The sequence below is a fragment of the Salarias fasciatus genome, chromosome 15 (assembly GCF_902148845.1).
Source record: "Salarias fasciatus chromosome 15, fSalaFa1.1, whole genome shotgun sequence".
Lineage (NCBI taxonomy): Eukaryota > Metazoa > Chordata > Actinopteri > Blenniiformes > Blenniidae > Salarias > Salarias fasciatus.
Genome location: NC_043759.1, coordinates 3,529,772 through 3,545,988, shown reverse-complemented (window position 1 = coordinate 3,545,988; position 16,217 = coordinate 3,529,772). Strand labels below are relative to the sequence as shown.

The window sequence follows — 16,217 nt, the reverse complement described above, 5'->3', positions numbered from 1 at the left end:
CTGTCCTATGAGTCATTTCTTCAAGCTAAGTATAGAGGGGAAAGACCGATAGCAGTATCATGACATGATAAGAAACATCAAAACTCCACACAGCTACATTCAGGGAAACAACACAAAAGATGAGAAATATCTAGAAGTGTTTCTGAGTTTCTGTTGTCAGTCCATAAACACACACGAAACAGTAAACTCCACATTGGTGCCAACGTCATCTAACGAACGTCAACAACACCGAGTCACCGCTTCCCCACTTCCTCCACAGCGTGTGTGTGTGTGTGTGTGTGTGTGTGTGTGTGTGTGTGTGTGTGTGTGTGTGTGAGTTCACACGGACAGAAACAACACCGTTGACGGGTCAGGACGCTTGCGTGATGCGCTCAATACGCACTGGGGACACGTTGGACACACCTGTTAGCAAGACTCACTACGTGGAAGAGTCCAGCATGAGGACAGTAATACTGGTGTTAGCGTCCGCTGCTAATTTCTGGAGCTACATTTCAGCTCAGTGTGAGAGACGGCGCAGTTAGCATCCTCACTGGATCAGTTTGAGAATGTCTGTCTGTGTCGGTGAGCCAGTTAGCATGATGGATTAGCATCGTTACCCAACACAGTGTAGGGTAGCTTCTGTAGCTAATGGCTAAAGACGCGAGGAATGACGAGAGCAGTACAGCCCTCCAATGACTTAAAGCAGGTCTGGGCTCGCTTTGTTTAGCACCACAGCGTTGTCTTCCATAGTGCAGTATTTCTCTACGGTGAGCCAAGTGGGCCGATATTCTGAGAACTAAATAGCTAAAGTAATTCACAACTTAAGGATAACTTAAAGATAAAAGTCTTAATTGTACAAAAACATACTTCACTTTTATTTTAAAAGCAAAGAAATGCTGGAGAGGAAAAGATCTTTTAGTTGTCAATTTTATTGCTGAAAATATAAGTGAACCAAATGAGCTAAATGAATATCAACCATGTCAAACGTTTAAGAAATAAAGTTGCACCATTGGTACTGACGTTAGCATGCTAGCCAGCTAGCGTCATCCTGTCCAGCAGATTCTGAAATGACTCAATAAAAAATAACTTCAGCAGCTCATTACTGCCACCTGCTGGATGAACAGCATTGCTGGAAGGTTAAATCCTACAACTTTGAGAATAAAAGCACACTGAATTTATTTGTCATTAAGCTAAAATGATAAAGAAATAATCACTTTGAGGGTGTCAGACGACTGAAGCAGTGTAGTATTTTATTTTCATCTTTCTGCTTTATTCTGTTGAGAGCTGCTGGTTTCCCTGAGTCAATAAAAAGACTTGTGTCAACATCTCCTCTGAAAAGATCCCACTAAATACTGAAACGTGTCGGCAGACTTTGCTCCCAGCCAGAAAACACTCCAACCAGCTTTATCAGCTTAACCAAACACTCATCTCCGCCAAAGCCGAGTGGAAACACACTTTTATTGTCACAGCCTTTTAAAGGAAGGAAAATGATCGAGTTCTGATTTTTTTTTTTTTTTTTTTTGAATTATTGAACCTGCACTTCAGTTTCTTTTGTTAGTGGAATAAAGAACGTGAGTTGAAGCAGGAGAGAGAGACGTTGCGTTGAATAAACTACCTCTTAGGTTACTCAACGACACAGTAGTAACTGCAGTTTTGATACTGAAACTCCTGCTCTGCTGTTAGCGATGCTAGCTGGCCAAGCAAAATCACGTGTCCCATATTTTTCAAATTAGCATCATAAAAAAAATATAACAGATTTTCTCATTAAGAATGGGTACTGTAAAAACTTTTAAAAAAAGAAAAAGCATTTACTTGTATTGATCTTCCATTTAATAAGCTCCTCTGAAAATCTACTGACTGTATTTCCGAAACAATTGATATAAAGTGTATAATGAAGAGAGAAACATAAAATCACACGCCCAAATGTAAATGCAGTGTTAAACATATAGGTCAAGCAGCTTTTGTTCCAGAACCTTCTGTGAATTTCTTCCTCCGTTCATGTTTTTCTGCCACGATTAGCCTTGAATTTTTTTACTGTAGCAGCATTCTGTTGTCACACAGTGGCATCTAGTGGTCACACACGGTGTGTACAGATATAGGTTGACATATAAATCACTTTGCAATCATAATACACATGGCCAGGCAAAAATTTAATTAATTTAACTTATAATCTGTGAAATATGGTGAAATGCTATACAGAATTAAAAAAAATGCATCAAGATGAGGGAAAAAACATGTTTATTGTTTCAGATGTAACTGCAGGACTGATCATCCTGATCGATCGATCAGCTGCTGTTCCAGAAGCTTCTGTCACCTTGAACACATTTGAGTTTAATGATGAGGACTGAAGAGAGTCAACCAAATTCACTCTTCCCACCTTAATGAGTGGAGACACACACACACACACACACACACACACACACACACACACACACACACACACACACACAAAGCAAGCAGCCTCAGCCTCCAGACTCCTCCTCCTCCTCCTCCTCCTCCTCCTCGTCTTCCTCTCCTCGGCTCAGCGCCTTCCTCAGCTGATCAACACCGAGCGGATTCCCTGAGCGCCGCCACATGCTAATGCTAACGCCACGCAAACTCCCGGGCTAATCCCTAATCCCGCGGTTTCATTCCGACGCGTTCGCTCGCGGCCGGGCCGCCGATCCCATTTAGCCTCGGCCGCCACCGCCGACGCCGGATGTAGTTTTTTCGGAGAGGTCGCAGAGAGGAGGTGAGAAAAAGTGATGGCTAAGCCTCTGGCTAATCGTGTTAGCGTAGGCAGAAAACACACTCACACACACACAAATATCCCAAAGTGTATTAACCTCTTGGCTCTGGCTGGCAGAGACTTGGGCGTCAACACTTTTTGTCAAGGTTAGAGTGAAAGGCATTGGCGTGCTTCGCGTGTGGTCGAACATCTGATCCTCGTCAGAAAGGAGGGACTGAAAGTGAAGCCGAGGAAACAGCCGACACAAAACCACACCTGATCAGGCTGCAGGCAACAGTCGGACAACAGCGCAACGCGATGAACTCACTACACTGAACAGTGACTGATGCTACCAGCTCCAGCTGCTAACACGTTAACATTAACGAGCCGATGATTAAGCTAACGCTAAACCAAAACAAGCTTGTAGATTGTGATTCTGTAAAATGGTCACATCCTCTGTTTACTTTGATAACAAACTTGTTTACTGTTCATGAAAACTGTGAGAACTACGGGTTACACCATTTTCTGACATGTTAAAATCAACACTGTACATATCAGTAGTTATTAAACATGCACATACTTTATCACAAGTAATTAAGAATATCTCATTTCAAGAAACCAACAAATTAAAATAAAACAAAACTCAAACTCAAACTCAAACTGGTAACATGTACCACAAATAACTATGAACTTGAATATCACAGCTCATGTTTCACACATTTAACCTTTTCAACGGTCATTTAAATACTGTGGAACTTGAAACTTACATCAAAAGGTTTTTATTAATACTAGATGAAAGAAATAATTTAGTTATGTTAGTCCCGTTCAATATCTTTAGTTCCAACTAGGAGAGCAATGGGCAAAATTTACCAAATATAACTGTTATGCTGATGATCTTGTCATTTACGCTAATACATGATTTTACATTAACTTCAAACCACATTTCATTGCTGTCAAACCTACTGTTATTAGAATTAGTCCAAAAAGAAAAAATTATGCCTTTTCTTTTTCTTACGAGCTCGTTGTCTCAACGCGGAACATGTTAGCATTACGACGTTAATGCGAATTAAGAGAAGAGTTGATTTAGAAAGATTTAGGCATCAAGAGCAAATGTGAACAAAACTTAAAGCTCCCTGGAAGCCTCAGTATTGTTTTACATCAGAGTCACCCTCGTCACCTCAGGCCTTGTTTGCGAGACGTTCTCGAGTGGAAACACAGAACTCCCGTCTCTCTGAGATTTCCAGCTGAGCACCAACAATCAGAGTTTATCTCAGTGTGAATGTGTTTAAAGCTGCTGCTGCACACTGAGATAAAAAACAAACCCTGCAGGGTCAAAGGTCACAGCTCCAGAGAAAGAGAGAGACAGAGACAGAGACAGAGTGTGTGAGAGAGAGAGAGAGAGAGAGAGATGGCTCGTTGTGTGATTAATTCAACGTGGATGCCGACTCTTCTCTAATAAAGACTCAAGAGATGAGGCAGCAAGGTGTGTGTGTGGTGGTGGTGTGTGGTGTGTGTGTGGTGTGTGTGTGTTGGACACACCACATTTCCCCCCCACACACACACAAACCTGAGGGAAGGCCCCAGCAGACTTCTTCCATCTATTTCAATTACAGAGATTGACATGTGATCGCCAGACGAGCGCAACACGGCGGCGGCCGTTTCCCGTGACTCCATGTCAAACCACGTAACCTGCTGGACGACTTGTCTGGAGACGGAAAGACGAGGATTTTAGGATAAACGAACATGAACGCAGTTGATACCTCATTAGTTTTGCGATGTTCTTCCAAATCACAGTGCTCTTTCTCTTGGCTCTAAATGACACCAGATAGGACAGAACAACGCTCCTGCTGTTGTTGGAATAACTCATGGGAACTACAACTTTTTTTGAGAACACCCTGAATTCATCTCCGTGGAAACAGCAACTTTTTGAAAACACCAAATTCGTCTCCGTGGAAACTGAACCTTTCTGAAAACACTCTGAATTTGTCTTTCTGGTAACTGGAGAACAGCAACTTCGAAAACACTCCAAACTCGTCTTTCATTCAGCAACTTTTTGAAACATTCCGACTCCATCCCTGTGGAAACGGGGGAAAAGTAACTTGTTGAAAATGCTCCCAATTTGTCTCCGTGGAAACGAGGGAATGCTACTTTTTGAAAATGCTCTGCCCCATAGACGCAGAAACACTCCAAATTCATGCAGCTTTTAGAAAACACTAACAGTGGAAACGGGGGAAGGGCAACTTTTTCAACACGCTATCACTGCATACGGATACATTTCCATGTAAACATGCAAGTTTGGGAAACAAAGACTTGAAACGTTTCTGAAAACACTGAAGCTGTTTAACGAGGAGGAATCTGCTATGAAGCTTATTTTTAGTAGATAAACTGAAGCTTCTTCCATCATAAAGTCAAACTAAACCCCGTTTACTCTGAAAAGTGGACATTCCGCGGCGAAGCGTTGCGACCGCCGCAGAGCGAGTCGTACCGCTGGAGCTGCCGTCCAGTGGAGGACGGCGAGCATCGTGAGCCAGCCGGGGCCGCTTTAATGGGATAACAGAGCGTGGTTAAACAGACATCTGTGCTGGATTTGGACCAATGGCCCAAATCGGATGCTGGCAGGAAGCCGGCCGCGGCCCCGGGACCCGGTCCAAGCTCTCTGGGATCTGACGGGACCAGGTCGCGTCACGGTCCACCCCGGGCCAGGAGGATCCAGCTCCGGAGGGAGGAGCCGCAATAAATATCCAGGAGGAGATTAAATCAGTGAGGAAATGGGACTTTCGGTGTCTTCATGCTTCTTATTGGCACATTCTATTATTGGTTTGATATGTTTAAGTGCCATTTAAAAAAAATATATATATATATTCTATTTTTCAATGATATATTTTAACAACATATAAATGATATATAACACTGCACTGAAACGCAACTGAATTTTAAATTGCAGTTCAAAATGCAAACTACTTAAATCATGCAAATAATGATTAAAATCATTATTTGACAGTCCTTATACATGCATGCACTCCATACATTGCACCTATATTATATTACGGTTAGGTCATATTAATTTTAATGTTTTAAGCACTTTTTATTTTACCTATTTGTTCACATTATAATAAAGCCAAGACACACATTCAGGACCAGTCCAGTCCTAAATGAATGTGGAGTTTGCATGTTCTTCCTGGATTCTCCAGGCTCTTCTCCCAGTCTGAATACATGTATATTGAGTTATAACAGTCCTACTGAGTCCTGTCCGAAGCAGCCGTCTGGTCTAAAAGTCCGTCACCAAGAGTCTTCCCTCAGATAAACTCAGATAAAACGCTTCCAGGTTTCGCTCCGTTCGGCCGAATTCACCGCAAAGTGGCTTATTAAAGCGTTTGATGATTCGTCCTCTGGAAAGGCCCAAAGCGAGAAGCAACGAGACAGATGGCATCACACGCACATACACACACACACACACTTCCCAGTTTGGGTCACACACGGCTGGATGCAAGCGACCTAAACATTTCAGCTTTTTTTGTTTCGCTCCAACTGGAGACATCAGTAGTGCTGACCTTTAAAATGTGCTGTAGCCCAGTCAAGCATGTTTAACACACACACACACGCGCACACACACGCACACACACACAAAGAATTTTATTTTTCTTCTTGTTCTGGCTCCAGGCTGAAAAGAGGCGAATATGAGTTACAACTTTCAGCTGGTTTGGATGTGAAGAAGAAACAGCAGACGTGAGAAAAGCAAAAATGGACATATTTCAGTAACTTGTGTCATCAATCCAACATTTACACTTTTATTTTTAACTTCATCTGATTCTGACATGTTATGACGGGAAGATAAAGATCCAAATGTCAGAAGATGAAAGAAGGAAAGGAAGAAGAGAAGACAAGTTACAGGCAGAGGAAGAAAGAAAAGAGGAAAGAAGAAGAGGAAAGATGCAATGGAGAGGACGAGTTAGAAGAGGAAGAAGAATAGGACAACGATGAAGAAAGGATGCAGAGGAAGAACAAAACGAAAGAAGTTCCTGGACTATCTTTAGGCTAAAACTAATGATGTTTCAGAACTAGTGTTAGGCTAACATTAAAGAGCTTCCTGGACTAGCTTTAGGCTAACATTAAAGATGTTTTTGGAATAGCTTTAGGCTAAAATTAAAAACTTCCTGAACCAGCTTTAGGCTAAAATTCACGATGTTTCTGGACAAGCCTTCAGCTAACATTAAATAAGTTCCTGGACTGGCTTTAGGCTAACATTGGAGATGTTTTTGGACTGCCTCTATGCTAACATTAAAGAGCTTCCTGGACTAGCTTTAGGCTAACATTAAATAGTTCCTTGACTAGCTTTAGGCTAACATTAAAGGACTTCCTGGACTGGCTGATTCTCTTGTTTGTTAATTTTGAGTGAAATTCACAGCGTCTTCTAGCTAAAAGTAAAGCTCCAGGATGTGCTGCAAACATTCACGCTAACATCTTCCTGCTCATATTTGTTGAGGAGCTAAAAACTCTCCGTGGTTTAAAGCAGAAAGTCAAACTCCGTCCGTCTGGTACTTGTCGCGGTGTTTGCGCAGACACGACCGGAGTCGTCGAGGGAAACCCGTGAACCCTCCTCGCCGAGCAAAGTCTATTTCATTTCACAGTGAGGAAGATTTACAAGCTCATTTTTCATGATTGCCTTCTTATGTTTAATGAGGAAATTCAATCAGCTTTGTGTAAATTCCATCTACTGTTTCATTACCGGAATTTATCAAACGTAAATGTAGGGAGAGAGAGGCGGGCGTCTGGGTGAATACTAATGGAGGGATTAGCCTGCTGGCCTGTCTGCGCTGTTCTCGCCCGACTCAATCCGTCCTCTCAGTCTCTGGAAGGCGCCGAGGTAAAAAGACTTCAGTCAGTTTATAGAGAACATGGCGTATGAAAATAACTCGCCTGATTTGTTCAATGTTAATGACTGAAGTCGGACATCTGGTGTCTCCAAGGGGTTGTAGCCCAGGATGATGGAATCATTCAGAATTTATCGGCACTACTACTTTCATCCAATACTTTAACGGTATTCTTATTGGCACTTCTTTTCATGAAAGAAGATCAATCAAACTTTTGAAAAAAAAAAAACACCTTTACTAACACTAATGTGTTGATTATTACAGTGCACGGATACGTTCAAATTTCTGTTAGTCTACATTAATTTTTATTTTAAAAAATGCTTGAGTTCCGTCAGCACTTCTTTCCTCTTTTGAAAAGCGCAATAACTAACAAATTTACTATAGAACAATTAAATACGTCTCCATTTATGACCTACTACTGAAGAATAATTTTCCTTTAAACAATCTGTATTAAACATCAACAAAGTCTTGGTCAACTTTTCTTCTTTCAAACCGAGAGGCACGGAGTTGAACGACTTTGGTGGGCGGGGCTAGACCGTCACTACTTCCTGGTTCCAGAGCCAATTGTATGAGAGTTGCCGTGTTTTTTGTCTGCGTCACTCCTACACTGTCTAAACCCTCCTGAAGTGGTAACCTCTCCGAAGGGGGCCAAATGCTGCGTTCTCTTCCCTTAACATGAAGGAGTTGAAGGATTTTCAAAAAGTTTCATCTTGCTATTCATTCGTAATAAATTGAGCTTTCTCCTATTTATATGGAGGAGTCGGAGCTGTTTCAAAAAGTTTCACCTTGCTTGCCGTTATCAATAAATTGGGTTTTCTTCCATTCAGATCTTGGAGTTTGAACATTTTCCTAAAGTTTCCCCATGGTAGCAATTTTTAATGTATTGTGTTTTCTTCCATTTGCACAGAGTAGTTAGACCAGTTTCAGAAAGGTTCACCTTTCCAGACATCTTCAAAAAGTTGTTTTCTCCCGTGAACATGAAGTTGGATTTGGAGCATTTTCAAAAAGTTGTATTTTCCCCTCATTCAGACAAGCCTCAACATTTTCACAAAGTTTCACCTTTTAAGCAATTTTTTAAAAAGCTGCATTTTCAGTATCTCGGAGCACAGCTGTTGTGTTAACAGACTCCTGAATGCTGCTGTTTTCAGTTGAAAATACTGTTGTGTCAACGCAACACACACACACACACACACACACACACACACACACACTCTCTCTCTAAAGGTAGCTAAACAAACACTTTTGTCAAGAACCCAATCAGGTCAAGAGATCCCAACAAATTAAAACTCCAAGCTCCTTTGTTCAATCCAATCAGTCGGAGTGAATTATTCCTAATGTGTGCATAAACAAACACCTCCACCCAGCACCATCCATCACTGAACACCGCTGCGTTCCTCCGTCGATCTAAACCCACTTCTGTTTCTGAAAATCAAACCGGGAGCCGAGAGCCGCCTGCCGAAAACCAGGCGAGGAACCGAGGGCCTTGCTTCACGGCTCCGTGATGCCGCCGTCCCTCCACCCAATTAGAGAGAAACCCATCAAAGGCCGCGCCGATTAAACCTGATGATGCCATTAAAGTTTTAATAAGTCGTATTGATCGGCGGCTCTGGAAAATGTGCTGTCGAGGCGAATCTGTGTGACGGTCCGCTCTGGGCTTCATGTTCGCTCTGAGGGCGACAGTGAGGATGAGGCAGCACGGCCGGCTCAACGCTGACTGTCCTCTGTGTGTGTGTGTGTGTGTGTGTGTGTGTGTGTGTGTGTGTGTGTGTGTGTGTGTGTGTGTGTGTGTGTGTGTGTTTTGATTTGTGGAGGTGGAATTGAGTGTGTACGGTTGGTGAGCCCGGATTGAGATTTGTAAAGCTGGTGTGCGGCGTTCCTGTGTGGACCAGTGAACGCAACTTTTCTGAAACACTGCTACGACAGCACCCACTAGTGTCCAAATGTGGAAAAAAAACCTACACGAGTTTCAGTGTTTCTGCCTTTCACATGTAAACGGACACCGTTTTCAAAACGTTGCAGTTTACACGCGAAACAAAACGATGCGTTTTCCCACTTGAAACGGCGTGAGGATCAGCCTCAGTGGAGATGAAGCAAGTTGTAGAAATAAACTCAAGTTTAGAGCGATGGGAAAAGAACATAAGTCAACATTTTGTCCCAGTCAGACAATGAAATTAGCTGAGGTGAAACAAGCAAAACAGGAACTTAACTGTATTCATTGTATTTTTCACACACTCTACTATAACTGGCTTCAGTCACAGCTGAAGTCCTTCAGGCGCTCACATACAGACACGCAGCGTTTCCCATGGCGTGGCGTTAGCTTAGCGCCGAGAGGCGGACGGACAATTAAGACCTTGGGAGAGAAATGTGTGAAAAGAGACGGAGCGAGACGGCCCACGTCGCCGCGCTCGTTATCGGAGCGCACGCCGCCGATCGGCACCGGGGCGCAAACACAAAATAAATATATAAAGATAAAGCTGACATTTGGAGACGGATGGCTCCAACTGACGGCCAATTTGGCTGCTAATCTAAAGGCCAAGGCTGCTGGTGGCAGGGACAAGAGATCAATCCCAGTGTGTGTGTGTGTGTGTGTGTGTGTGTGTGTGTGTGTGTGTGTGTGTGTCACTCACCAAATAGATTGCTGGAGTGGCCTTGCTTGGAGACAGGCCGGAGCTCATTGGAGCCCCAGGCGTAGCGTCTGTAGCCATCCCACGCATGCTTCATCATCTGAGAGGAGGAGGAGGAAGAGGAGGGGGTGGGAGGAGGGGGGGGGGGGAACACAAAGAGAGAAATAATGAACTCTGAGCTGATTGAAGTTACATTAATGAAGGCGACGGGGATCAGGCCAAAAACAGACGAGGATCAATCAGTTTCCGCACGACGCCCGAACGATAATGTTCCAGGTGAACAGTGTTTTCAGAAAGTTACATCTTAGCCCCAAAATGAAAGTTTTCAGCATCACTTCCACATCAATTTTTTTCATCATCCAATAATCTTTTAGTACATTTTTCTCATTGTCAAAAATGACCCAATAATGGCTCCATACTTCACCTCTGACAGGTCAAACTGATGTGGACCAATGAAGAACACGATAGATAAATAGTCACTTCATGTAATTGTCTAATAAATATTGATTTAAGCCCACTTTTGTGTAGTGGTGGCTTTTAAATGACATTTTATCCATGTCTCCCAAATGATAAGCAACGAATGTCTGTGTGTGTGTGTGAGATTACGGTGAAGGTGTGGCTATATTTTATTATATACCGATTATTGTTTTCAACACTGTAATGCACTTTGTGTTGCTTCATATGATGCGTTTTTCCTCTTTATTGATAAGTTAACCGACGTGTTCTCGTCGTCTGTCGGCGCTCTGCTGCTTTTACAATCACAAATTCCCCAATGAACCCGATCAAACAGATCAATACAGATCCATCTGGACAAAAGCACTTGATTACATCTGAGGTACTTTCAATGCAATGGATGGATGGATGGAGAAGTTTTGGATAGATGGAAGATGGACAGATGATCGTGTCCTGTCAGGTTAAGGTCTCATATCTATTGGTAGATCACGCTGTAATAATTCTATCGTCCAGCCGTGAAAACGACTCAGTCTCAGTGTCGTCACTGAACGTCGTCGCTCATCGGTTGAGCTCAGACTTCTCCTGTGATGAAACATTTTCACCTCGTGGGATGAAAACTGACGGTTTCCCATCAGGCCTTGCTGAAGTGTGGCCTGTTGGCGGGACGCTCGGCGTAGCGCCGCCGTGGCGAGCATTCGATTCCCGTCCTCACACTCAGCAGCAGGTCCTCCTGAGTGTGTGTGTATCTGATCGGGGCGATACGTCCTCGTCCCGCGGCTTCATGGAAACCTGCCTCCGGATTAGAAACGCTAAACCTCTTTATCCTCCACCTTCACACACATCTCCTCACCCATTGGCTGAGAGCGGCATCTAGCAAAGCAGCGCGCTACCGCCGGCTTTAATGTGGAGCGAGGCCCGTGTGTGTGTGTGTGTGTGTGCTCCTCCACTCGCTGCTGACTCACTCTGAGTTATCTCACTCAAGGACGAACGGCTCGCCGATCAGAACAGCCGCTAACCGCCGCCGTTTGTTATGAGCCGTAGCGGCGGCCGCGGCGGCCGGTCAGTGAGTCACTCGGTCAGCGGGACTCGCCGGTGTGGCCCAACTGGATTTGGGGGGGTGGGGGGTCCATCCAGTGGGAAACCGGGCTGAAAGACTGGCTTCAGTACAGCTCATCAGCTGAAACAAACCACTAAAACATCCTCCGTGAAAAGCCACAATCTCGACACACTGGAATGATAAATAACCTGAAATGGTAAATCGGTTCTAAGAAAATGGCGTGCGTCTTTAACTCGGAGGTTTGAGTGGAGTCCAGGGAGACGGGACGGCGAGGTTTTCACGAGCTATGAATGGAGGAGTGCTTCATATAAAGTGGAGGAGGAGATGATCAGGAGAGGATTGAAGCCGGAGGACAACAAGCCGTAAAAGAGGAGCAGGACCGATGGACTGCGACCGCCGGGGACTTTTATTGTGTGGTAAACGGGTTCATTGAGACTGGAAGGAAGACGAGTCCTGGCAGGAGATCGACGCCGAGAGGAAGTCATCACGGGACATTCAAGGCCCCGTTAACGCCGCGGCGTTTCAAACGGAACTGAAAAGTTGTGTGTTTACACTTCAACGTCTTGAACTCTCAGGTTTTCCACTTTCACGTATTTATCTTTACTTCTGAAACCAGGCGCGGTGTTTAGCGTGGCGCTCGGCGTCGTTAATTAACCATCATCCTCATTAGAGAGAAACGCTTTGGATTCTTGACATTTTCCGGCAGCTTAGAGCCGCGGCGTTCAGCCCGCCGGGATTTCTGCTGAAACAAAGACCTCGTGGATTACGGCGCCGTAATCGTACCAAGAATGCTGCTTTTCGCTCGCTTCAGGGTCCGACGGGCCAAAGCCTGATGGGAAACTGACGGAAATATTCCTGATGCGTAGCTGATCATGAAACAATCGCTGGAGGAGACGGAGTGACGGACAGCCGGATCATCAACCAAACCGCCGGACGTTACTGTCACCAGGGAATGAAAAGCAGGACAGCAGGAATCTTTACATTTGAAATATGTGATAATGAGCCAGACGGTTTGATTCAACTCTCCAGACTGCAACGTTTGGAAAACACGACGCTCAATGTTGATGTTGTTAAAACACAACTTTTCTAAAATACACCGTCAATACAAGGTCAAACTCCAAGCACTGTCACTTATACCATCAATTACTAGTATTAAAGCCACGCAATGCTGTCAGGGTGAGTTTGTAACAACACCCATAATGCCACAGCTACAGAAGTTCATGTTTCAGACATTTCACAGTAAGTTTGCACCAGACTGTCGTCATTTCCTGAAGCAACAGTGTAGTTTTTTGAAAACAGACATCCTCATTTCACACCACGACAAAGACAAACTTTAAAGTGTAAAACCAAAGATTACTATACATTATATATAAATTAGGTTTCTTGTGACTCCCAAACTAAAATGTCTCTTAAACTCTTGCACTAAAAGCCAAATGAACAAAACTAAACAAACCTGTGCATAGACCTGAGATCAGCAGGACTCTTGTGGTTGAACTGAAGCCTGAAAGCAGAGATTTGGTTCATCTTAGACAGAAGACGGTCAACGTTACGACGGTGACGTTATCTGTCATTGTGATTATAGATGTACAACCCTTGGCGCCTGTTGAGTTGCATTTTCAATAAATCTAACGTGTCTAATCATCTGTAGAAACTCGAAGATGATAAAGAGGAAACACCATTCTGGTGGACACGGGTTGATTTTACCACACTGCCAGCCAATCAAAGTATAGCAGAGTATGACGGAATGAACAAATGAATTTGTAGCAACCAAAAAAAAAAAAAAAAAAAAAGACGGGATCGTCCAGAAATCTTCCACAATCAACGACTTTATTAAGTCAAGATTCATCGACGGACTGGAGCTTTTAACCGCGCTGTCGTACCCAAACTGAGGAAACCCGTATTAATAAAGAGCTCCAGTCGGTAGCAGCCTGGATGAAAGCCGCCCGGCGCTCACATACCGACGGAGCTCAGTTCCCGCCGTTATCTGGGTCACAAGTCGACCACAGACGCCCGCTGACAGCCGTCACGGGGACTTCGTGCCAGAAGCCGGCCGTCGAGGCGAGTCGAGAAACGCTTTGGAATATTTCTGCATCAGAAAACCAGAGCTGGGACAGACTTATGCGGCTGAGGAACGAAAAACGGCGTCTACACCCGGAGAATCTTTTATTCATGGCCGGAGGTTTCAGGTTGAACTGGGGAGGATGAAGAGCCTCTGATTTGAAGCTTGTTGTCTCAACAATGAGTAGAGATGCTCTAATATCATAAAAAATAAACTGGTATGAGTGCCAACTGTTAGCTGAAACCGTGAAGAGGCCCCCGACAGTATTGGTGGCATCTTGTTAAATGAAAAACTAACCTTGCAGAGTCCGACCTCATCGCTGTTCCTTCCATTTCCACGAGCCTCATCTGCATAACCTCTCCCACTCACATCAGAGGGCGGGCGAGCGATAGCCTCCCCCGTTTAAACCCGCTAATTACAGCTAGCGAAGCCGCTAATTACCGCTGGATCTGCTCCGGCTCGCTCCCTGCACTCCACATGTGAGGGGAGCGTTCGAGGGCCATGAACAGACGAGGGAGCGAGGGAGAGAGCGGGGGCGTTCGACAGTGGCGGCGATGGAAAGCCTTCCTCCCGGCGCCGCGCCACAGACGGCGGGGAAACAGAGCTGTCCTCTCCCAGCCGCTCACAGCGTGAGAGCAGGTCCACTCCTTCTACTCCATCCTTTGTGGAAAACCGTGAACTACAAAGGCCATTACTGCCCCGTTTTTAGGAAAAACACAAAGTGGGGTTCAGAGGAAAAAGACAAAACTCTGAACGGTGCAGGACTGACTCACGACCTTCAGTGACAGGATCTGGGTTGAAGTTTCCGCTCAGTGTGCAGAGCCCCTGAAAACACAACCTTCAGAAAACCGTCGAAACCTTTAGAAAAACGAGACTTTTCAAATCATGGCTGCAGCAGATGTGTGTGGTTTGATTCTGAAAAAAAACAAAACAAACGGCAGCGCCCACTAGTGGACCGGCATGCTGGCTGAACCGTTTCCAATGTGTTGCCGTGGAAACGTGAAACTTTTCTGAAAGGAAAATGCAAAAATCAGATGTTCCCATCTTAACCTCTGGTCGTGTGAGTCCTAATAAAAGGCAAGATATGTCAATTAAACAGTAGATGCCACCTGTTACCACTGGATGTCACTGTCTGACAGCAGAAAGCTGCTACAGAACCTTCACTGAGCGCTTTCACTTTTCAGAAAAACAGCAGGTTATTGCAAACGTTCCAGGGCTGAGCTGTGCTTTGATCCGGCCCAGATGGAACGGTTTGAGGAGGACAGCCTCTTATTGGATTCAGCGCCGAGGATCTCTACGTGTCGGCTCTAACTGGATTACCGACTCTGGGTTTCCGTCACGGCGATCTGGTCACTAAAGCTATTTCAGACGTGCTGCTAATTGGTCGGGTGTTGAGGGTGCGATGGTTTTCCAGGCCGGGAGACTCAAGTGTCCAATCAGGCTGGGAGGCCTGAAGCACACACACACTAACACACACACACTAACACACCAGCAGAGGCCAAAGATAAGATGAGCGTCTTCAGAAGGGGCCTGGTGGGAAGTGTTGACAGTCACCCTGTGATCTCCATCGTGCCCCTTCCCCACCTATTGATCCGCTTCGACCGGCCGACCGACGGCTGAGCTGCTTTCACACACACCCTCACGCACACACACTCAGTCAGGAACAAGTGTCGGCCGTCAGCGAGGGGATCCGTGTTGCCGAAACTAATCAGCAGGGAATAAAAAGACAAACCCACATAAAACCTGAAGGTCGCTGCTGCGGTGAGAGGAACCGGAGATTTAATCGCCACAATATCATAAACTTTTACAATCGGCTGACGGCGGAACGGCCTCTCGCCCAGTTCCCACCTCCTGCGCTTATCATCGAACAGATTAAAAGAAAGAAAACAGCTGAAGACAGAAGTTCGTGACTCCTTCAATCGAATAAAATCCAACAACATGATCAACTTTCCAAACGAGGACAAGACATCTCATCAAGGTTTTATCATAAGAAGATAAACGCGATATTCTCTCACCTTTACGACGTCTCAGAACTGAAACTCAAAACATTTTATTGGCGTTTGACCAGATGAAGCTCATCTTTCTGCCGGGTTCAGGCTCCGGTTACACAAAGTTTTAAATGAGAAACGTTTTGTCATTTGCTGTATTCGGCAATGGTTTGGAGAAAAATAGTATGTTTTCATGTAAACAGCAAGAAATGACGAAAACGATGATGTGAATACATCAGGAACTGGCACTGAAGCCGCATTTCTTTTTCCAACCAATCAAAGCACAAGATTCTGGAGCTTCACGGGAAGAGCGCAAGAAATCGCATTTTTTTAAAATGTTTCATTTGCAAATTAAAAAAAAATACATTTATAATTGTTTTCATTCTTTTTTTGTTTTATTAATGGCAGACATGTGAATGCCACGCCACTCGACACACACACACACACTCACACACACGCCCCATCCAGCTGCACGAGGT

General features: G+C 44.6%; 1 protein-coding gene across 1 annotated transcript in view; it reads right to left on the bottom strand.

Annotated features, from left to right (window-relative positions):
• man1a1 (mannosidase, alpha, class 1A, member 1) overlaps positions 1-16,217 on the bottom strand; it is a 130,376-nt gene that overhangs the window by 81,441 nt on the left and 32,718 nt on the right. Inside the window, 1 exon segment of the mRNA XM_030110197.1 lies at positions 10,185-10,281. Within this exon segment, the coding sequence (XP_029966057.1) occupies positions 10,185-10,281 (97 nt within the window).